Source organism: Panulirus ornatus, chromosome 8 (genome assembly GCF_036320965.1).
Source record: "Panulirus ornatus isolate Po-2019 chromosome 8, ASM3632096v1, whole genome shotgun sequence".
NCBI lineage: Eukaryota > Metazoa > Arthropoda > Malacostraca > Decapoda > Palinuridae > Panulirus > Panulirus ornatus.
This window is the reverse complement of record NC_092231.1, coordinates 10,038,381-10,063,837: the sequence shown is the minus strand read 5'-3', so window position 1 is coordinate 10,063,837 and position 25,457 is coordinate 10,038,381. Positions and strand designations below refer to the sequence as shown.

The 25,457-nt window shown below is 39.4% G+C and overlaps 1 protein-coding gene and 1 long non-coding RNA gene across 2 annotated transcripts; one reads left to right on the top strand and one right to left on the bottom strand.

Moving 5' to 3' along the window:
• Positions 1 to 995: 995 nt before the first annotated feature.
• Positions 996 to 24,214, bottom strand: LOC139749828 (uncharacterized). The gene is made up of 3 exons (XR_011713043.1): positions 24,080 to 24,214; positions 7,330 to 7,421; positions 996 to 1,132 (listed from the first exon to the last, which is right to left on the bottom strand). It is a non-coding gene; the product is annotated as an uncharacterized lncRNA (long non-coding RNA).
• On the top strand, positions 5,327 to 16,773 carry LOC139749827 (FAST kinase domain-containing protein 4). The gene is given in 8 exon segments (XM_071664124.1): positions 5,327 to 5,380; positions 7,675 to 7,808; positions 8,819 to 8,989; positions 10,591 to 10,673; positions 11,360 to 11,471; positions 12,560 to 12,667; positions 15,392 to 15,500; positions 15,503 to 16,773. Coding segments are annotated over 7 exon segments (1,839 nt in total). The 5' UTR covers positions 5,327 to 5,380; positions 7,675 to 7,709; the 3' UTR covers positions 16,660 to 16,773.
• Positions 24,215 to 25,457: the final 1,243 nt, after the last annotated feature.

The window sequence follows — 25,457 nt, the reverse complement described above, 5'->3', positions numbered from 1 at the left end:
TCTATTCTGTTTCATAATGAAAATCTCCAACTACGATACTTACTCATATGAGTCGGTAAGGAGCTAGAAAATAAATCTATTGTCATAGTAGGAAGTCGAATAAGATACACCGTAAATAATTTCTTCATACTGGTATTCTAAATGGTCGCCGTTTTGTATTTCAAGATCTATTACATAATAATCTTGCCTTAACATCCAAGAGATACGTAAAGTGGTAAAGATTTATGCTAGATCAAACTGGGTTGTATTAAGGTCCGGAAGAAAATTTCGATGGCTCCATATGTACATTTTACCGACACAAGTGTAAAATTTACAGAACAATAACCAGTCACAAAAGTAATGGGTACATTTTTCGCACGTGTTGAATCACGCACACACGAACACATTCATGACGTTGTGTTGGGTAAGGCGAGCGTGTGTGATTTCTTCAGGAATGTAAGAGTACAACAATTTGGCACCACAACAGTGCAATAACATGGACAAAGGTATGAAACTGTTGACTCCCGGTGCGAGAGCAGGATGACCCGTGAGGATGGAGTCCCGTGGCGTTGCATCTGGAAGGAGTAGGAATTGCCTGGGTCTCATGGTGCAGCTGCAGGAGGGAGTAAATCGTTGCCTGGATCCCATGGTTCTGCTGCAGGAGGGAGTAGAACGTTGCCTGGGTCTCACGGTGCTGCTGCAGGAGGGAGTAAATCGTTGCCTAGGTCCCATGGTGCTGTGCAGGAGGGAGTAAAGCGTTGCCTAGGTCCCATGGCGCAGGTACAGGAAGGAGTAAAAGTGTTGTCTGGATCCCATGGTGCTGCTGCAGGAGGGAGTAAAACGTTGCCTATGTTTCACGGTACTGCTGCAGGAGGGAGTAAAGCGTCGCCTGGGTCCCATGGTGTTGGTACAGGAAGGAGTAAAAGTGTTGCTTGGGTCCCAGTGGTGTTGCTGCAAAGGGCTCAGGGCTGAGGTATTCCCGGGTCCATTGGTACTGTTGTAGGAGGGAGGAAGCGATGACGAGGACCCATGGTGCTACTGCTACAGGAGCAAGGAGACGTTGCCAGGATTCTGCAGTGCTACTATGAGAAAGAAAGGCGATGTCGTAGGCCATGGTGATGCTGCAGTAGGATGGCGCGGTCCCACGGAGTTCCTGTAGGAGAGGAGGATAAGCCCGAGTCACATGGTGCCTGTTGGTAAACCAAGCTTCGCCAGAACCCCATTTTGGCGGCTAGAGAGCCGTCAGGGACTGGATGTCTGCAGGTGCAACGTAACTTGGATTGAGAAGCTGTTGTCCAGCACACAGGGTGCTGAATCCTGAACACGACACGCTCAGGTCTCTGCCTGGCACACACGCCATGTAAGTAGAAGTCAAGGCGTAAACATCAGCAGTACCGCTAAAGAAGCTTTGAAGTAATATGTAGCGAGAGTGCGTCGCTAGACACACATACATATTGTGATGATATATCTGTGCCACTTTCTTCCTGGTCTTCACTAAGGAGGCAGTTCCACATTGAAAGACCAGGGAGTGGATACAAAAAGATCCAGTGTACGCGATATTATACGCTACACTTGATACATACCAGCATTCGCTACTATTAGTCGCATTGCTATCTGTATATAAGTTAGGGCAATAAGCAAACTTCACCCAGATTAGGGGGCAGGGGAGGGGAGCACCCTGTTAACGTAGCTAACGGAGGGGAGGTGAAGGGAAGGGGGAGGTGCATGGGTTTGGGGCAATAACCCCCCAATGTGAAATGACCGATATGAAAAAAAAATATATGGACTGTGCGGGAGCGAGTGTTGTCTATCTTTTGAACTTTACTCTCATAGAACTTTTTAAACTTCTAATCTTACTCGGTCTTTCCTTACATTTTCCCTGCTGGCTTCTCTGTCTTTGTGTCTTTGTCGCCGTCATTTGACTGGTCCAAAAACTTCAAGGTTCTGATCAATTCACCCCTTTCTCTTTTCTCTTTCATGGCAGACGAAGTTAGGACCTCTAAACTCTCACTGTAATTCAGCTCTCTTAAATCTGGTATCATCTTTGTTCCCCTATCCTGGACTCTTTCAATTAATCATATGCTCAAGCGCGCTGACTAAACCTGTAAAGCATATCCGACTTCTGGCCTACCATAAGGTGTGAATAATTTGACAAAAATATTTCTAGCCATGTAAATGAAGGAAATTCTAATGTTTGCCATGAGTACGACGGCACAATATGTGTGGTTACGGTGACCTGACCATCGTATTCAAAGATAACAACGTTGCGTTCATGAGATTAGCACAATGTATATAGCTCTCAAGTGAGTACATAATATTGTTTATCTTAGTTCTTAAACTTATCGATTCAATTTAAGACGAAGTTTATACTCATTATCGTGATATATTTATCATTCTTCAGTATACAAAAGTTGCCCATTCAAACGAACGATAATCGTTTTCTTTAGTGAATTAGTATACTTGCAGGTATAACTAGTCTAATTGCGTTTGTCGTCTGCAAGATTGGCTTGTAGTGTATGCTGGTCATGCTCTCCAACAGAAAGGATTCGAGCTTGGACATTTTGCGTGGTAGCTGCGAACGCTAACAGTTCGGACATGATCGCCCAAATAGGGAAATGACTATTCAATTACTAGTATATAAAATCCCTGCTCCATCTTCCTTCCCTCTTTCATTTCCCCATTTTGGGACACCCAATTTTTCAAATTTCGCTCAAGCAAGTAGTCAGTTTAGTGGAAGACTGTATTTTGATGGAACAAAGTTGAAAGTTTGAAAAGTGTTTGGCATTTTTTTAGCACAGGTTCAACAACAAAAAAAAAGTTACCATCCTCAAATACTACTAACACTGTTTGGACTGAATAATGATCGTAATTTCATTCTTTAAGAAGAATTCCCAGTTTTATGCAAGTAATCCTGTTCAATTACAAAAGAAAAGTTTAATTTTCTAGTCCTGTGAAATCTGTATCTAGGTTACAAAATTCTACTTTTTTTTTATACTTTATCGCCGTTTCCTGCACTAGCGAGTTAGACCTAGGAACAGACAAAGAACAGACCACGACCGCTCACATCTATTTTCTAGCTGTCATGTGTAATGCACCGAAACTACCAGTTCCTTTCCACATCCAGGCCCCACAGACCTTTCCATGGTTTATCCCGGTTGCTTCATATTGCCGGTTCAATCCACTGACAGCACGTCGAGCCCTGTATACCACATCGTTTTAATTCATTCCATCCCATGTACGGCTTTCACCCCTCTCTATCTTTAGGCTCTTATCGCTCAAAATCTTTTTCACCCCATCCTTCCACCTTCCGTTAGGTCTCCCGGTTATCCTTGTTCCCTCCACCTCTGACACATACTTTCAACCTTTCCCCTGAATATGTTCAAACCATTTTAGCACACCCTCTTCAGCTCTCAACCACACACTTTTTATTACCACATCTCTCGTACCCATTCATTACTTAACTAAACCATCTCACACCACATACTGTCCACAAGCATTTCCCACACATCCTCCCTCCTATACCATCAAAAATACCCAAACCTAAGAGTGGCTGTGTCTGTATCTCTGCTACTGACCAATGAAAGCTTGCCGCCTCAAGAGTTTTCCCTCTGCCTCTGTAATATGAGTTTGTCCCTCTCATACCGTAATACGTTTTGAACAGTTGCTCCTGTATTACGAAGTTTCTCATCTGTAACAAAGATAATGATCTGGTAATACACCATACTCATGTAAGAATCTATATGCTGCTTATTACTCTAGAAATTATGCTAACAGGAGCGTAGCCAACTTTAAAATGGAAATAGAAACATGTAAGGGTACAAGTCTGCACACCTGGAGGTCAACGAAATTAAGGCAATATGACCGCATTTTCATATGGCAAGGTGACTATGATACAAAAATTCAAAATATGCGAGATAAGTTCTATGGATTTAGCAGCAACATATGTTAACTCCACCTCTGAGACATATATCCTCTTTGTCAATTTTTCCTCACTCATTCTCTCCATATGTCCAAACCATTTCAACACACCCAACCACACATCTCTCTTACCCTTTAAACACTTACTCGATCAAGCCATATATATATATATATATATATATATATATATATATATATATATATATATATATATATATATATAGGGTGGGGGAGGGGGCGAAAATTCTGGGGGCCTTGAAGAATGTGTGGGAGTCGAGAACATTATCTCAGAAAGCAAAAATGGGTATGTATGAAGGAATAGTGGTTCCAACAATGTTTGATGGTTGCGAGGCGTGGGCTATGGATAGAGTTGTGCGCAGGAGGATGGATGTGCTGGAAATGAGATGTTTGAGGACAATGTGTGGTGTGAGGTGGTTTGATCGAGTGAGTAACGTAAGGGTAAGAGAGATGTGTGGAAATAAAAAGAGCGTGGTTGAGAGAGCAGAAGAGGGTGTTTTGAAGTGGTTTGGGTACATGGAGAGGATGAGTGAGGAAAGATTGACCAAGAGGATATATGTGTCGGAGGTGGAGGGAACAAGGAGAAGAGGGAGACCAAATTGGAGGTGGAAAGATGGAGTGAAAAAGATTTTGTGTGATCGGGGCCTGAACATGCAGGAGGGTGAAAGGAGGGCAAGGAATAGAGTGAATTGGAGCGATGTGGTATACCGGGGTTGACGTGCTGTCAGTGGATTGAATCAAGGCATGTGAAACGTCTGGGGTAAGCCATGGAAAGCTGTGTAGGTATGTATATTTGCGTGTGTGGACGTATGTATATACATGTGTATGGGGGGGGGTGGGCCATTTCTTTCGTCTGTTTCCTTGCGCTACCTCGCAAACGCGGGAGACAGCGACAAAGTATAATAAAAAATAAAAAAAAAAAAAATAATATATATATATATATATATATATATATATATATATATATATATATATACAGTGTGACAGATGCTTCTACGATAAGTTACTCTTCTTTATACCTCTAACGTCATTTGTAACATTAAAGCAACTGATTTTTCCATCTAACGCCTGACGTAGTAGATAGATGTACAAGACTTCTACTAAATTGGTTATGGCTATACAATATGCGCTCCATGACCTTCATGGTTGTAGTATGTTTTTGTTTATAAAAACGGCCGATTATAACAACAGCTTGTACAAACGTAAAGTGCTTTTAGTATAAAGAAATACTAAATTCTATTGATAACGCTAAAATATGGTTGATACACTACCTTAAAAAGTTATATAATAATTGTAACTATTATTAAGAATATTTTTTGTATTATACATAATAAATTATTGCGAAAATACAGATATATTTTACCTAAAAGTACAATATTGTAAAGGGAATCTTTGCATTATTACCTTCCCGAACGGCGTCTGTTTAGGGGATATATAACCGTGCGGTGTCGTCTGCCCTAGTTAGGTAATGTGTTAATGACAGTATAGGGGAAAAATTGGCCGCATCCTTGAATAGGAGTCCTACCATATGGTAAGACATAGAAGGATGTGTGTTGAATGCATTATATGAAGGTTCTTTTGCCATTGCTGAGCTAGGTATACGGCACATGGGTATTTCAAGTTTAATAACAAGGTCAAGGTAGGCCTAACATACTCATTACATTTTTATGAAATTCAAACCTTCAGTGAACTTTAGGTGTTAAAGGTCTAGGTTAACTGCACATTGTCAGTGTCTTTAGGGGACTTAGCATTAAAAACTAGTAGACAGCAATGAGTAGTTGAGCTAGACTTACGCCCTTCCTGTGTGGGTTGCGATGGATAAGTATGTTGATTTAAGGACACCACAGAGACGGAAGGGCTATGAAGATGAGAGAAAATGTCGTATTAAATGGACGTAGTTGAAACAATTTCAGAAATAGTAAAGTGCCATGTTAGGGGCACCACAGAAACAACTGATGGATTTGGGAGGGATGCATATTGCTTGGGATGCATGATCTAGATTATTTTTTATTTGACATCTGTAATAGACAATGGCACTTGGCAGATGGTGAAGGCATCCACTGTCTGGAGAATTACTAATTGGTTATCAGAAAGACTATTGTTGATTATGCTGTGAGCAAACACAGCTGTTTTCCATCATTAGATGCCATCAGCTCTTTAATATACTTTTGTTGGTTCAGTCAAAAGGCCTTTCTCTGCATCTCTTATTTATCCTCTTTCACTAAATCTTTCTCCATTTTTCTTTTTGTATATTTTTCATATACAATGTATATTTTATAACAGACTTCACTCATCTCTTCCAAAGTCTTGCTTTTTTTCTTAGCTTTCCATGCCATCCACCTACTCTCTCTCTTTAAACTAATACTTTTTGATCTTGTTGCTTACTTGGAAGTAAACGCTGACAAATTCTTCTGTGTAGACTACATATATAGTGTGTCTGCTGCTCTCATTGTTATCTGCTGAAGTACCTCATACCCTCCTTATCATCCCCTTTCCTATGTCCACTCATTTCTATTTATTTCCTCTACCGTTTTCCAATACTCCATCCTTGTTTTCTGTTCCTTCAGTCTCTCATTGCTTCTCTCATCTCATTTTTCACCCTCAAGATTTATTTACTCACCTTTTCTTAATCCTAAACATTGTGGTTTGATACAGTCCTGCAAAAATTTCTGCTTTGTAACATCTTTTGTGTACAGGTAAAGCATGTAAATATTTCATTAGCCTTGGAAATTTCACAGGAGACTGTTTATATATTAAGCTAGGCTATTGAAGCCTTTTATCAATTAGAAACATTCATATTGTACAATAAAGTTCATACTTTCATAACTGGGTCTGTCTACTAGAGCGCATGGTGTAAGGAGGTTGATCCCTTCTTTAGCTCTATTAAAGAATCTCTTGTTTAGAAATTTTAAAGGGGTCTTTAGCTTTTGACAGACACTTATTAAATGATTCTTTTGTATAGGGCAAAGTTAACTTCGAGTTGCATAGGGTGTGTTTTCTTATTAAAGTTTTCAAAGGGCCCCTCCTCCATCACATAGATTACTTAATTTAGTTGTATATTCCTAGCAATAGGGGAGAAAGAGTACTGAGGTATTTCTGGTAAGGTTTGAAAAGTAACAGAGAGACAGATCTGTGGGAGCTGGAAATCTTCCCTCACCAAGATTTTCACTTTTGAAAAGTAGGAATAGGAGGAGAGATGAAGGAGGCCTGGAGAGAGGCCTGAGCTCTTCGGCAGGCAGTGTATAGAGCAAATTAGATCTATTTGTTTTATGTTGACATGGTGCTGTCATTGGATTTAAAACAGAGCAAGTGTAACTCTCAAGATAAACCACGGTGTTGTGTGTGGGTCTCTGTAGATAGCAGACTCTGGTTTCAATACGTTATACTTTATTGGCATCGACGAAGAATACTTACTAACTTGATGTTGGGATATACATTGTAGCTCCAGCTATACTCCAAGAACTGTGGGATGACCCACAATTCAAGTTGAAGGACATCATCTGGTCCTGAAACATGAAAATAGATTTGGACATTATTCACAGATTTTCACTGAACATTAGAACAAAATTAGATGGTGTTAGATATAGGTACAGTCAAGTTATTCCAATGCATATTCTGATTTTTTTTATAGAAATGTATTTCGAGATGCCTAAGAGCACTCATACGTTTCAGCATTGAAATAATTAAGCAAATAATCATACCATAGATTTCAGATGCAGGGAAAGGGTTTGTGTGATTGATATTCCTATTTATTTTCAGAAATGCTGTGATTTTATATGTGACAAAGCTCCAGTATGCTGAAAGTGGGTTGTGGAGTGGTGGCAGTATGCTTGAGAGGAGCCAGATCCAGAGTTCAGAGGGCTTCTCAGTCCCATTTACCAAGTTTTTCATTGGTGAGTTGTTGTCATATGGTTGGATTCTTCACTGTGGTCTAGTAATAGCTGGCAACTATCCTTCAGTGATTTCGAATTTAAGCCCTCTCATTATGTGAGAAAATTCTTCGTGATGTCTCTTGATAAGGAAATGTTATTGCATGTTATTGTATGATGTGATCATGATTAACAGGAATTGGACCGGAACCTTATAGTTCTCAATGTCATTTAGCTGATGTTGATTGGTCACACAGGAAGAAAGAGACCATGTTTACTCTGGGTGTGAGAAGTCTTGTGAAATGTTTTGTACAAATATCTATGGTGAATGTTGGCCTTTGACATTCCACTGTTTATAGCCATCCAGTAGTGAATTATGATTGAATAATGTAAATGTATAGGTATGTAGATGTGGGTGTGTGGGCGTTTATGTCTCCGGCGTTGGCGGGTAGTGCAAGGAAGCTGAAAGAATGGCCCAACCCACCCACATACACATGTATATACATAAACCATACACACACATATACATACCTATACATTTCAATGTATACATGCACAGACATATACATATATACATATGTACATATTCATACTTGCTGCCTTCATCCATTCCTGTCGCCACCCCGCCAAACATGAAATAGCACACACACACACACACATACACACACGTGAGGTAGCACCAGAAAAAGACAAAAAGGCCACATTCATTTACATTTTATATTTATTATATTATATATTATACTATATTATATTATATTATTATCCATGGGGATAGGGGAGAAAGAATACTTCCCATGTATTCCCTGCATGTCGTAGAAGGCAACTAAAAGGGGAGGGAGCGAATGGCTGGAAATCCTCCCCTCTCTTTTTTTTTTTTTTAATTTTCCAAAAGAAGGAACAGAGAATGGGGCCAGGTGAGGATATTCCCTCAAAGGCCCAGTCCTCTGTTCTTAATGCTACCTCGCTACCGTGGGAATTGGCGAATAGTATGAAAGTAAGGAATATGTATGCTTACAAGTGAAATCCATTTTCAGGTTGAAGCCTCACATCAGTTAGTTGCCACCACAGCTACAACCACCAGCAGCTGGAGTCCTTCAGAAAATCAGGACATTGCTGTTGCTGCCAGATCTGTTGATGAAGCAAAGGATTTGCTGGTCCTTTTACAAGCAGCTACAAATGGAAAATCTCTTACCAGTGCATTCCAGGTATGTTCTGATGCATTTTGTCTGAGAAATGTTTTTAAGAGTGACACTTTGTGTATAACTCTATTTGGTTCTCCCTTCTCATTCATGTTATGATTCTCCCTATTCAATTTCCTTCAGTTCCTGTATCCATTAAAGAGTTTGTAATCACTGAACCAGAAATTTGAAATAATTGTCTTGTTTAATTCTAAGTCTTCGATGAATTACTGTACTTCATATACTTGAGTCCATTCTCATCCATTTTAAGTTAACTGCCTTCTCTTGAAGTGTTAAGATATCTAGTGATCCTATCCATATCTTTTCATTCTTTGGTTTTCTAGATATCCTCCTTTCATTTTTTCCTCTTTCTCCAACCTTCTCTACCTTTGTAAGGTCTGCAAACAACTGCAGAGTCCCAATTAATTTCTCCACTCTTTTCTCCGTTTCTTTATCCTATCTCTGGTTGACTGGGAAACAACAACTGATTCATTTCCCAGCACCTCTGATCACCAACAGAGTGCCTTAATGGGATGGCCTTGATTAGGGCCTCAGCTGCCCATGCTGTCCTAGGGAAAAAAAAAAAAAAAAAACACCCTTGAGTTACAGCTTGCTGAATATTGCTTGGTCTAGCTAGTGGCATGGGCACACAGGTAGCCAGGTCTTGGGAGCAAAAAACAAAGTAATACATGTAGAAGTGGGACAGACTATAAAAATCTTTTAGAATATTAGAGCTATAATCTTGCAGTAAGTATTGCTTTATCAGTTTTTACCTCTCTCCTAGCAGTGTTATATTGCATTCCGAGATTTGGTCATTGCATGAATTCTTAAGCTCTTAGAGTTTATTTTTGTACCTTATATTGATAGATGTGTTCCCTGGACTTACGGAAGCATCAGTAGGTACTTTGTACATTGGTTGTAAACCAAAGGTGATTAGACATTATACAAGGTACATTACATTCTTTTTTTTATTGTAGACTGAAAAAAGATGACTGTTTTACCCACATATTCATTCCATGAGGAATTTTAACCTTCAGTCTGCTTTTATATTGAGGCATTTGCTTTTGTTGGCATTTACATGCGAAAGAGTTGGAATATGGAAAGCTGAAGCGTGGTCCTGTGTAAGTGAAATAAGCTGATCAGTTATAATTGATTTGTATATATTGCATGTTTTTCTTGTACTGTTTAGCATGTAATTATGTTTATTATTCCCGTTATCACCTTATTTCCTTCAGTATCTGTATATCTGTCTAATATGCAGTTTCTCATTTTTGCATATAGATGGTCAATTGAATATCATTTCGTTCACTCTTCAGTGGGCATCATAATCTGGGGTAGAATTGGTGGGATTGCCAAAAAAATTTGCTGAAGGGTAATACACATGTTTGTTTAGTCTTGACAGAAATGAAGAATACATTGACTTAATTGTAGATTGATTAATTCATAATTAGATATCGTGAACATGTAGAGAGATAAATAGCACACTCAGTAGATAGATTACTTAAAGCATTCAGATAATCTTATTTGGACATTATATACTATGTTGCCAAGCTTCAAGCTTGGATATTGATACAATTATTATAAGAATACACTGTGTAGCATTATTTTGATGAAGGTTTTCTTGACAGGGTCTTCATACACTCTCTGAGTGGGTTTCCAGTAAAAGGATAGATTTTAAAAAGGATGTGGAAAACGAAGCTGAATTTGAAAAGTAAGTCTAACTGCTAGATTTCCTAGTTAAGTGGATGATTGTCTGTAATACAATTAATATGTAATTTAGCTTATTTTAAGATGTTAGTAGACTAAACAACTTTTGTATACCCATGAGAGCATTTCCATAGAAGAGGTTAAGGGATTATCCCATCTTCTTGATGATGAACAAAGGTGAGTTTTGGACTTTATCCAATACTATTGAGCAGAGTGGTCACCTTTTCAACAGTCAGCCACTGGGAGCTCAAGAACTACCATCCTACTTAACTAAAATGCCTCCATCCAGCCACACAAAGGCTTAGATAATGCTGGAAGAATAAGTGAATTTAGTATGAAGCAATATGTTATAGTTATGCACCTAGCTCTTGCCTCATATAGCAGTTTGGATACAACAGAACGACAGTGTTCGCAAAAAGCCATGTCTGCCCCTTATATTATTTCAAAGGCGAAACACAACTAAGGTCTCTTGTGGGTACAAGCATGTGGAGTCAAAACATAGACCTAGAATACTTGAAGAACTTTTGTCAATTTCATGCCCAGACATCTGCGTTTCACTTCAGGACAGGTTGTCCTGAGTGCAGCAATTACACATGACACCGTGAACAGAAAAAGAAAGAAATACATGCTTAACATAGAATCTTCTTATCCATTCTGATTCTTTTTTATAGAATGGATTTTTCTTTTCAGGTTGATAGACTTAATAGACACGGGAACAATACGCAGTAGTCCCACATCTTTGTTAGCAGCATTGAGGAGTTTAATGAAAATAGGAGTGGATTGTAATGCCCATGTGGTTCAGGTTTGTTGCCATTTTACTACTGATTTTTATGTAAAATTTACATTAATGTAAATTCCATGTAAGGTAATAATTTGTTTCCTGTATCATATATGCCCCTTCCTGTTGCACTGCTGTGCTTTTCCTGTAGACCGTTCTCCGAGTACCTTTGTCCTTACATATATTTATGCACCTCCTCATGTAACACTACTTTTGTACATCAAGTACTTCACTTTGTGTTTTTATATAATCTTTGGCCATTTTAGTGTCTGTTTCCAGTCCCATGATCACTCATATGTACACATTTTTTTAAAATCTTTCCATATGCTTATACCATGCTGGAATTTCATCTTTTACTTATTAGTCATGCTTCTTATTATACAGGGAAAAGATCCCATCTGAACATCCATAATTTGACAGATCCAAAATAGAAGGGCCCACATAGTAGTTTTCTGTCAAAGTGGGGCATAATTTCTCAGATACTGATTTCAAGTGTCAATACTTTTACTATTTTTATTTCTGTGGTTTTGTCCTTTATATGCCTTTGTATTGACAGCCAGCAAGCATCTAACCCACAGCACCACATGTTCTCTGTCACTGCAAAACTTTACCATAGTTTGCATTTCACTTTTTAAGGAGCAGAAATAAATAAGAATTTTGATTAAGTACAGCAAAAAAAAAAATATTGTTTTTAATCAAATGTTGTATGATTGAATCTGATGCATACAAATAAGGTGTAAGGGAGAGCAGTGATTGAGGTGCTGTTGCACACAGAGCAGCTGATGAGGTTGAGCAGTATGGTTTCACAAGAGGTAGTGGGTGTTAAAATACAGTGTAGTAAAATTTAGTACTTAATTTTTGGGGGATGGAATTCCTCCCATCAAGTTTTTACTTTTTCAAAAGAAGGACCAGAGAAGGGGGCCAAGTGAGGATTTTCCCCTCTTAGGCTCAGTCTTCTGTTCTTAACGCTATCTTACTAACATGGGAAATGGCAAATATGTATTTGAAAAAAAGTGACCGAATTTGGTTTAGATATTCTTTGAAAATCATTCCAGAATATTACATATGTTGGAAATATGACTAGGCAGCTTATAGTAATTTCTTTCCCACAGTCCATTGAGAACCAGCTGTTGTGGAATATCCGGAAGGTCTCACTTTCAATGCTGGTGTCCATAATGGTTTTCCACATAAAACATCAGGATACAGATCTACAGAAGAAGGTAAATGATTTTTTGATTGCCATATTGTCATCGGAATTATTCCATCATATCTCTTGAGTCTTGTATTTACCTTTTGAGAATACAGTAGAGGAATTAGTGAAGCAGCAAAAAAGATGATGGAACTGTGGAAGTAATATTAGGGATGGCTGTTTAGCTACTGTAATTGCTTTCTTCTTATTGGATTCCTACTTTGTGATACCATCACCCCTTTAGCTGTGGAGAATTTACTTTGATAGATGAATACCATTAAACATCTGTGTTAATTGAATAGGTTACAAAATTTGAAACTATTTGTTTGACAATATATGAAAGATGCATCTTGACTTAGTAGAAGGCTTTTTTTTCCAGTTATATATACAAGAAGAATTCCTCAGTAGAATGACAGAGTTAGCAGGACCCTTTGCATATTTTCTGACATGGTAATATGCTTGCCTAAAGAGGCAGTAATAGTACAGGTTGAGTATCCCTTATTTGAAATGCTTGGGACCAGCAGTGTTTTGGATTTTGGAATATCTGCATATGCATAATGAGATATGTGGAAAACAGGATGGTATGGAAATAAATGGGTTAGAGCTGAGACATACCTCATCGTTTAGACTGTTCACCGGTCTTCCTCAGGATATGCTGATTCCAGCATTCAGCAGGACTGTGTTCCCAGCAAGTGACGATCACCATGTCGAACGCTTTTGCCTGTCGCTCTCTGACTGGATCGCTTGTCCTGCTGCCTCCACCCACTCACAGCAGCATCCGCTGCCTGACGTAACCAGCAGTGAACCCAGAACTTGTGTTAACGTTGTTCTTAATCCCTTCCTCAGGGTAAGCTTTCACACTATCACTAAACAGTTAGTAACTTGCTTGTAGTTGCCTTGGCATTGACAGTTTAGTGATAGTGTGAAAGCTTACCTTGAGGAAAGGATTAAGAACAATGTTAACACAAGGTCTGGGTTCATCTGCTGGTCACGTCCGGCAGTGGAGATTGCTGTAACAGGCAGAGGCAGCAGGACAAGCGATCCAGTCAGAGAGCGACACACCAAGGCATTCTCAAGCTCTTTTCTGTTATTACATGGCACAGGGTTAATACTTATGAAGTTTAAACATGAGAGATGATGGTGTCTTTAATGGGTGAGTATGTGCCATATAATAATAGAAAAGAGCTCAAGAATGCCTCCTATAGAGAACTTCAAATAGAAGTAGAAAATGTTGATCCACAAGAGAAACTATGTGCAATGAATAACTTGAAAGGCTGGGTAAAGAAGGGAGTGACAAGTGGGTATGAGGTCTCAGATGCAAATAACAGTAGTGATGGACTCCCATGGTTTAGTGGTTAGTGTTCCCAGCCCTGACGCATTCACGGGGCACCCAGTGTTAAGCACTTAGGATCGAATCCTGGTTATGGCAGTCGGTCCACAATCAGCCCAGATGTTCATCCACCTCTAGGGGTTGGTTGATAAAATGGGTACTTGGTTCAGGCTAGGGTAGCACCAGGAAACAGACGAAGAAAGACCCATCCATTCATTTACTCACATACATGCCCATACATGTACATATACATACATATATATCAACATATACACATACATAGCCATATACATATATACCCACATACATATTCATACTCGCTTGCCTTCATCCATTCCCGGCTCCACCCTGCCACACAGGAAACAGCATTGCCACCTCATGCATCAGTGAGGTAATGCCAGGAAAACAGACAAAAAAAGGCCACATTCGTTCACACTCTGTCTCTAGTTGTCATGTGTAATGCACCAAAACCACAACACTCTATCCATATCCAGGCCCCACAGACCTTTCCATGGTTTACCCTAGATGTTTCACATTCCCTGGTTCAGTCCATTGACAGCAAGTTGACCCTGGTATACCACATCATTCCAGTTCACTCTATTCCTTGCACGCCTTTCACCCTATTGCATGTTCAGGCCCTGATCGCATAAAATCTTCACTCCATCCTTCCAACTCCAATTTATAGCATTAATGGGATGGCCTTGATTAGGGCCTCAGCTGCCTGTGCCATCTCAGCTAATATAAATGTTCACCCTCCTTTGCATATCCTTATCCATAGCTCATGCCTTGCACACATATAGTACTGTTGGGATGATGTACATATGCCTTCAGACATACCCATTTTTGTCCCTCCAGATAATTACATTTCAATCCACACATTCTTCAATGCTTCCAGAACCTTTACTCCCTACGCTCCCCACAACTCAGTTCCACTTCCATGGTTGTTTGCTGCCATGTCCACTCCCAGGGGTCTAAAACACTTCCTTTGCCCAGTTTTCTCCAAACTCACACCCCAACTAACTTGTCCCTCTACCCTGCTGAACCTAATAACCTTGCTATTGTTCACATTTACTCTCATCATCATACTCTTTTTGCAAACAGTTCTAATCTCAGTCACCAACTTGTGCAGTTTCTTACTTGAATCTCCCACCAGTGCTGTGTCATAAGCAAACAACAGCTTACTCACTTTACTCATGTATTTGACATTTATATATTAAACTGAAGCTTTTAGATGTGAACTGGTCAGGGAAATCTGAGAGAGGACTTTTTTACTGGTATTTGTGTTTACACATAAATGATATACCTTATTGGTTCTTATTCTCAATATGAGGTTACTTATCAAAAAAAGTTTTTTCTCATGTAGATAGGGCCTTATTCTGCTGTGTTGTTTTAATTGATTCTTCATGAAGTCATGATTTTTTTCAGGTGCTGAAAGAAACGGTGGATGCCATACAAAGGAGATGGGTTGAAGTCAAAGGACCATTAGAAATTGAGACACTTTATATGAACCACACCTTATTTACCTCCGAGTTCTTGCCCATCTGGATGATCGAACAATTGAAGTGGCTGAAGATATGAGTTATGTGGAGCTGAGCAAGGTATTCTGTGCTTTGGGAACAATCAAGCGACGTGCTACACCAGTCATAAGAGGACTTGCATTCCACATTGCAAAACAAGGAGAAAAACTAACTCCAAAACTGTTGTCTAGTGTCCTCTTTGCCATGAATACTCTAAGTTTTCCTGATCCAGTTTTGTTAGAAAAGGTGGCAAATGATCTAGTCCCACAGGTTGTAACCATTGATAAACCAAAATTAGTTGGGAACATACTCTTCTGCATGGGTCAGATGCGTTGGAGACAAACCAGTTTACTTGAGGTTTTATCAGAATGGGTTGAGAAAAATGTACAGGTCTGCCCAGTGGTTATTCTGGCAGCTTTGACCATTACCCTCGCAAGTGTGTCGTATACTCCGACTAATGGAGACAGTTTATTCAATGTAATTATTCCAAAACTAACTTCCTCATCATTCATTAAGAAGACAGGATGGTTAGATGTTGTATGGTCATTGGCTTTACTAGGGAGAACAACAAATGAACATATAGCATCTGTTATGAATCCATCATTCGTTTCAAATATTCGAAGTGCTGATCAGCACTTACGAATGGGTATCAAGCTAAAGCTTCTCAACATTAATGCAGTGGCCCAGTTAAACATGCCTTCATATGGTGGACCCTATCTTGACATAGAAGGCTTCAAAGATGTAATAATTACCAAGGGCCGGAATGAGCTAAAACTCTCTAAGCACATTCAAATCATGCTTCATAATTTCCTTCCTCCACCCAAGTATCTTCGAGAAAGCATCCAGACTGACATGGGTGTATATGTTGATGTAGAGCTGGCGACTGATCAGAAAGGGAAACCAATACCGGTTCAGGATTACAGTAAGAATTTTGGAGATCCTGAAAACTCTCTTCCGCAGGGTGCTGTTAGGTTAGCCATGCTTATTTGGGATTATAGGGACTACACTATAGGTTCACAAGAACTTACTGGAATTAACCAGTTAGCTCTGAAATTATTAGAGAAAAAAGGGTATAAAGTCGTACAAATTCCATTTTATGAATACAACATGAAGGCGAAGACACTGAAAAATGTTCAGTACCTTGAAAGTAAGATCAAAGAAGTTGTTGAGTCATGAAATTATTGAATTACTTTACTTAGATTATCTGTGTTCCAGTGATGTACATAGAATGTTAAATATGATTTTTTCAGGTAACCCCCACGGTGGTTTTAATAAAATTGTGAATCACAATGTGTTTCAGTTCCTTATGTGAATTATAATAGTAGAGTTGAGTCTTCTTCAGAACTGGCAAAAATTCATTGACATGCCAGTCTAAACTGCTGCTCCTTTGCATTAAAATTTTCCCATTTGAAAAATTTTCTGCTTCTGACAAATTGTGGTTTGTTGCATGGTTGATGAATATTTATCAATCCATCTGTTTCTCTGACACCCATCCCTTCCAGGAACTCCCTCAAAGGGGTGGCCATGGCAAAAGATTCTTCATAACGGGGGAACATCAGTGCTGCTTCTTATCCCTTAGTGCCTCACCCTTAACTGGCAACTCAAGCAATGTTTCCAGAGGCTCCTATCTAATGTTCCTACTGACTACTACTACTTAATGTGAATGTTACGATGTAGATACATATCTATTACTATACAGTTTGTTAGTTGACTTATATTTTCACAATATCAGCCAGTGAACTGAGACTGAATAATGATAGAGATAGACACCATTGGCAGGGGGCAACTCAAGCAGTGTTTCCAGAGGCTCCTATCTAATGCTCCTACTGACTACTGCTACTACTTAATGTGACTGTTACAATGTAGATACATATCTATTATTATAGTTTGTTAGTTGACTTGTATTTTCACAATATCAGCCACTGAACTGAGACAATGGCTGTGTACAATGGCATTATGCATGCATTCCTCCAACCCTCAGGCACTTCACCATGATCCATACATACATTGAATATTCTAACCAACCAATCAACAACACAGTCGCCCCCCCTCTCTTAATAAATTCGACTGCAATACCATCCAAACTTGCTGCCTTGCCAGATTTCATCTTCCGCAAAGCTTTCACTACCTCTTCTGTCTTCACAAAACCACTCTCCCTGACTCTCTCACTTCACACACCACCCCAACCAAAACACCCTTCATCAACCTCTCTAACATCTCTTATCATCAAACACATTCAACAAACCTTCAAAATATTCACTTCATCTCCTCACTTCATCAATACCTGTTATTACTTCCACCCTTGCCCCTTTCACCGATGTTCACATTTGTTCTCTTGTCCCATGCACATTATCTACCTCCTTCCAAAACATCTTTTTATTCTCCCTAAAGTTTAATGATACTTTCTCACCCCAACTCTCATTTTCCCTCTTTTTCAACCCTTGCACCTTCCTCTTGACCTCCTGCTGCTTTCTTTTATACATCTCCCAGTCATTTGCGCTCCTTCCTTGTAAGTATCGTTCAAATGCCTTTTTTTCTCTTTCACTAACAACTTTATTTCTTCATCCCATCACTCACTACCCTTTCGAATCTGCCCACCTCCCACCTTTCTCATGCCACATGCATCTTTTGCACATGCCATCACTGTTTCCCTAAATACATCCCATTCCTCACCCACTCCCCTCATGTCATTTGCTTTCACCTTTTGCCATTCTACACTCAACTCCCCTCATGTCATTTGCTTTCACCTTTTGCCATTCTACACTCAACTCCCCTCATGTCATTTGCTTTCACCTTTTGCCATTCTACACTCAATCTCTCCTGGTACTTCCTCACACAAGTCTCCTTTCCAAGCTCACTTACTCTCACCACTCTCTTCTCCCCAACATTCTCTCTCTTTTTTGAAAACCACTACGAATCTTCACCTTTGCCTCCACATGATAGTGATCAGACATCCCTCCAGCTTCCCTTCTCAGCAGAATAACATCCAAAACTCTCTGTCTTACATGCCTATCAATTAACACATAATCCAATGATGCCCTTTGACCATCTCTCCAACTAACATACATATACTTATGTATATCTTTTTAAACCAGGTATTCCCAATCACCAGTATTTTTTCAGCACACAAATCCACAAGCTCTTCATTTCCATTCACAACACTGAATTTCCCATGTACACCAATTATACCCTCAACTGCCACATTACTCACCTTCGCATTTGAATCACCCATCACTAATACCCGTTTTCTTGCACCAGAGCTGCTGACACACTCACTCAACTGCTCCCAAAACACTTGCCTCTCATGATCTTTCTTCTCATGACCAGGGGCATAAGGAAAAACAATCACCCATCTCTCTCCATCCACTTTCAGTTTCACCTAAATCAATTTAGAATTTACTTTTTTACACTATTACACACTCCCACAACTCCTGCTTCAGGATTAGTGCTGCTCTTTCCTTAGCTATTGTCCTGTCAACAATCCCTGACTTTACTCCCAAGAATTTCCCAAACCATTCTTCTTTACCACTGAGCTTCATTTCACTTAGAGCCAGAGCATTTAGGTTTATTTCCTCAAACATACTACCTATTGCTCCTTTCTTCTCATATTGGTTACATCCACACACATTTAGACACCCCAATCTGAGTCTTTGAGGAGGATGAGCACCTCTTGCTTGACTCCTGTTTTCCCTTTAAGAAACTGAAATACAAGGAGGAAGGGTTTCCAGCCCCCTTTAGTCATCTTCTACGGCACGCGGGGAAATACATAGGAACTATTCTTTCTCCCCCTATTCCCAGGGTTAATAACAGATATGTATCTATTTTGTAGATTCACATTAAATAGAAGTAGTCAGTATCCTTGTAACTTGCCGCTGTCCACATTTGAGGGTACTATCCCCATCTGTGGTGTATGCCATGTCCTTACATTAGTATGGAGAGATATAAATGACTTGATTCTAATGATCAACTGTAACCTAAATCTTATGCATTTATAAAATATGGCATTCATCCCTCCTCTGTAACTTGATATACTATTTTTCATCCATATTTATGAATTCTAACCTAACCTACAACATATGATACACCTGCAGTTCATGTAGTGTGATGTAAATAAACTTATTAACAAAATAAAAAAAATTAGTGCTCACCTTAGCACAATGGAAATAAGTTAATAATATTGACCATTAAACTGAAACTGAATGATAATAGACAGAAAGAAGCACTTATTTCAACTGTGCTAAAGTGCGCACTAAATTATTTGATTTTGTTAATGTATATATTTACATCACACTACATGAACTGCAGGTATAGCATACATTGTAGGTTAGACAGAAACCAAAAACATGGATGAAAAATAATGTTTGAGGTTACAGAGGAGGGCTGAATGCCTTACAGGTTTATTATAAATACATAAGATTTTGGTTATAGTAGATCATTAGAATTAAGTCATTTATATCTCTCCATATTTATTATAAACCTGTATGGCATTCATCCCTCCTCTGTAACTTCATATACTAATTTTCATCAATACTTATGATTTCTAATCTAACCTACAACATACTCTACACCTGTAGTTCATGTAGTGTGATGCGAATAAACTTATTAACAAGATAAACAAAAATTAGTGCTCACCTTAGCGCAATGGAAATAAGTTCATAATATCTACCAGTAAACTGAGACTGAAAAATAATAGACAGAAAGAAGCACTTATTTCAACTGTGCTAAAGAGTGCACTAAATTATTTGATTTTGTTATTTCATTTATTTACATCGCACTACATGAACTGCAGGTGTAGCATACACTGAAAGTTAATTAGAAACCATAAACATGGATGAAAAATAATGCATTACAGGCTTATTATGAATACATAAGATTTAGGTTATAGTAGATCATTAGAATTAAGTCAATTATATCTCTCCATACTAATGATAAGGGCATGGCATACGCTACAAATATGGATAGTACCCTCAAATGTGGACATTAGCAAGTTACAAGGATACAGGTACATTTTTGGGATTATGGAGGGCTGCTTTGGGAGAATGTTGAGAGCAAGGAACAAAGTGAAAGGAAATGCAAGTACACTTGAAGTAAATAGGCATCACCAGATTATGGGAAAAAAATGCCTGGCTCAGATCAAAAGATATGAAATCTAGATAATCTTAGGGAAAGGAGCAGAGACATAAATGTGTATGATCTTATGGTGTAGTGTTCTCACAGGAAGGAAAGAATTAACTGAAAACCAAAGAACAGCTGATTATATGACCCCAGTTAGGATGAAAACAAATAAGTATGTGAAGGTTGCTAGTGGAGACTCTATTAAAAAGAAATAGTGAACATCAAATGCCGAGACAGTTTCCAGTGTGCACATTAAAAAAAAATAAGAAATGACATACAGACAGGCAAAAGAAATGTGCAAAACCTGTGATGAGTATATCAGAATGATACAGTAACTAGCTTGATTGTGTGATTAAAAAGGACTAAGAGTACGAAAAGAACTTTGGAACTAATCATACGAGACCTGGACCCACGATCAGAGAATATATATCTAAACAGCAGGACTTTCTTAATCTTAAGTGTGCAAGTACAAGGAACGGATGAAGAGATTCTAATGGATGTACCAAACAGGATGGATGATGTATTTGAACACATTGTGAGTGCTTGATATGGACTATCGGAGATTCTCTGTCATTATGAGAAAGGGGTTTTAGAACATTCCGATTATGAAGATTAGTACTGAAGTACAATAGTATTTCATACAGAATTATTGATGTGTTTAGATCTTGTTTAAGAGCAAGAAAATAAAGAGATACTCAAGATAAAATGAAATGATGAGAGCTGCTGGGGAGAACACGTGGGGAAGTGGTACCAGGCAAAGAAAATGTGAAAAAGAGTGAGGCTTTTGAAGGACTGATGAGAGTGGTAGATGACACAGTGGTAGCATATGGAGTGAAGGTGTCATCTTAAAAGATAGGGTGACAGGAGGCAGTGAAAGTCTCGTATGTGAAGTGTGGCAAAGCCAAAGGAGTGGATGGGATTGTATTTAAGTTGTTAAATTTTCATAATAATCATGATTATCATTATTTCATTATCATTATTATTATCATCATTATTATTATTATTATTATCATTATTATTATTATTATCATTATCATTACTATCAGTATTATTATCAATATATTCAGTATTATCAATATATTATCATTATTGTAATCATTATTATTTTCTCTCTTCTGCATGTTTGCTATTTCCCTTGTGAGGAAGCCTTAGATGGAAAAATCATTATTTGGCTCAAGGCTCCATCCTTTTAGAAGGTAACACAGGAGGGGAGGATGTCAAACCGCCCCAGTACCACCCCTTTTAGTTACTTTCTACAGGGGATACATGGGTAAGTAGTATTAGTGTTTGACATCATGCAATTTCAGCTCTAAGGCTGAATTACAATCAGCAGGGTAAGGAATAGACTCCATTTTAGTGAGAAGTTCTTTGACAAGATTATACTCCAATGATACAACCTTGCTGGAGGTGACATTTTGCGTGCAATGAAGCCACAAGTGGAGTCCTGTATGTGCCCAGTCATAGTTATTGGGAAAGACATGAGAGAATAAAGGGTTCCAAAGCTTTGAGTTGTAAGGAAAGAAACAGTTATCAAAATGGCCCACCCTTGAGTTGCCAAAGGTCACACAGTAATCATGTAACACAGCAGCGTGCTGAGTAATGCATGGTCTAGCCAGAGCTGGGGAACACAGGCAGCCTGGTTAGCCAAGTTATGTGACATTTCTATGGCCTAAAATGAGGTTCTTTGAGAATGGCAGAATGCATGTATAGTGCCCTTATTTAGAGGAAAGGGAGACAAAACTGAATGCTTGAATTACACAGGTAAAGTATGTCTGTTGAAAATACCTGGTAAAGGAAAAGGAACATCAGTCGCATTCACAGAAACTATAACTGGGGAAAAGCAATGTTGCTTCAGGAGTGGTAGAGGGCTTGTGGAACGGGTGTTTGCTTTGAAGAATTTATGGGCAAGTACTTACAGAGAGTAAACTGTATGTGGCATTGATGGACCTGGTGAAAGCATATGATGAGATTGACAGAGAGGCCTTGTGGAAGGTTCTATCAATATATGAGATAAATGGATAGTTATGAAATATGATAAGGAGTTATTTCACGGGGAGTAAGGCATGTGTATGTGAAGGAAAGGAAAGTGAGTAGTTCCTTGTGAAGGCAGGTCTTCGTTAAGAGTGTGTTATGTCACCATAGTTGTTTAATCTATTAATGGACAGAGTGATGAGGAAAGTGTATGCAAGGGCCTTAGAGCAAGGGGTGATGAACAGCATACTTGGAGTGAGGTCACACTCCACCAAGAATTTTCAGAAACTGATGATTTTGGAAGTGTGTGAAGCGAGAAAGTTAAGAATGAAGTTGAATAAAAGTAACGTAATGAGGTGCATTAGGAGGATGTAACATGATAGTTTGAGTGAAAGTGTGAATGGTGACAACCTTGAAGAAGTGAAGTTCTTTAAGTACCTGGGAGTGAATGTGACAGATGGAGCTGAATGGGCTGAAGTGTCTAAGGGTGGAAGAGGAAGCTAAAGTCCATGGCATGTTAAGGAGTGTGTGGAAGATGATGTCATTGTCTATTAGGGCAAAGTTTGTGAGCATAAAAGACCAGACAGTTATACTAGTTAAGGGCCTTGAATGCAAAAGAAAAGAAAGTGGATGCATTGGAAATGAAATGTCTGAGGATAAATGTGGGGTGAGGTAGTGATAAGAACAAATGAACAACAGCCTCATTTGCTCTGCACTCTCTGGTTGTCATGTATAATGTACTGAAACCAGAACCCCCATTGACAGTCAAACAACAAAGGCCATTCCATGGACCCTATGACTGCCTATGCCTTGATTCAGTCCACTGGCTATATGTTGCCCTCTGTATACCATTTCACTTCAATTCTTTCTAACCCATAAATGCTTCTCACCTTACTGAATGTTTGGATCCTGGTAATTCAAGTCTTTTTCTCTCCACCCTTCCATCTCCCTGTTTTTCCATTCTCATTATTCTCTCTACATCCATCAATTAGTCCTCTTAGTATTCCATTCCTCTCTATATGTCCAGACCACTTCAGTATACCTTGGTCAGGTCTCTGTAATACTCTGCTTATGACCACATCTCTCTCCTACAGTCATTCCTTATACAATCAACCTGTGCCACGCCACATATTGCCTAAGGGCACTTCTTTTCCCACACATCTACTCTTGCGTCCTTACAACTCTGCTTGGACTACTGTACCTTCAAACATATCAATCTTTGATCAAACAGTGATCTCTCTTTCCACACGTGCCTCGGTGCACTCAGGTTAGCCACACTTCGGCTTCAGTGGTTCCAACTGCTGTCCAGTTCACTCCAAGTCATCTCAAGCACTCCTGCTTCTTCAAGGGCATCTCCATTTACATTCAGTTTCAAACCTATATGTCTTACCTCCCTGCTACATCTCGTGGTCCTTTGTTTACATTTACTTTCAGCTCTCACTTTTCACATGCACTTCCAAACTCTGCCACCAAAGCTATGTCATCTGCAAAGAACAATTGATTCACCTACCAGGTAACCCCCCATCCCACTCCAGGGAGATGAGATTGGACGGTTTACGTTTGAATGGAGAGGAAGTAGAGTGCTTTAGCTACCTGGGAGTGAATACGGCAGTGGATAGAACTGAGGGGGCTGAAGTAACTGATAGGATGGAAGACGGGGTTAAGGTCCTGCGTTCATTAACGAGTGTGTTAGGTGAGAGATCTATGTGTTAGGACAAAGGTAAGCGAGAAAAATATTTTTTTCAATAAAATTCATTGCCTCCACCTTAGTAAAAGAGTGCTGAATAGCCTTAGAAGCTCCAGTGCTTGGCTTAAAAGCCTATATTCTGTAATCCAATCCAATCCAATCCAGCCTTAGCAAGGTAGCTTCAGGAACAATAGCCTCTCTTGCACACACCCAATCTCAAGCTGTCATGTACAGTGTACAGGACAAATGTAAGCGATTTTTTTTTTAAATAAAATTCATTGCCTCCAGCCTTAGCAGAAGAGTGCTGAATATAGCCTTTGAAGTTCTAGTGCTTGGCTTATAAGCCAATGTTCTGTAATCCAATCCAATCCAGCTTTAGCAAGGTAACTTCAGGAACAATAGCCTCACTTGCACACACCCAATCTCAAGCTGTCATGTACAATGTACAGGCACCAGAGTCCACAATCCACAGGTTATTTCAAGCTTTACCTTGACCGTTTCATTTGGTCTGGTACATCCCACTGACAGCATATATCACATCGGTCCCGTTCATTCTATTCCAACCATGTGCCTTGTCCTTCTGCATGTTCCAGTATCCGAAAGCCTCCTTCCACGGCCAATGAGAGAAGTGTGCAGGGGGTACATCGTACCTGGGCCCAGTGGTCCAAAAGGAGTCCCAGGAATCTCCTGAAATCTCAGTAAATGCAGAAAATCATTAGAACGCTCCATTCCACCCCTCTCTCATCTTCCATACCCTTTTTGGCCTTACAACTCATGGCATAAAACCGTAGTTGATGAAAACAGGATGACTAATGAAGAAGGGAAGGGGGCCCGAAAGAGACTTTGTAATCCCTGATAAAATTCCTCTTTGAGACCATGCCTCCTTCACTTTATTCTTTCAACTCCATGGTTTACCTCTTCCCACCCCACCTCTTTCGATCACATAGATCCTTTTGGTTGGTCTTCACTCATCATCTCCATATATCCGAATTATTTCAATCACACTGCACTTGATACCTACCGCTCCTCCCTTTATCACTGTCATACCTTACACTGTCAACCTCTCTAACACCATGTTCGCTCGATTTGCTCAGTCAAGCATTACGGTATGTGTGTGTGTGTGTGTGTGTGTGGCAATCCTTGCCGCCTTCCTGGTTCGCAGTTGCCGATGGTGCCGCCACCTTCACAGTGGAGCGTGATG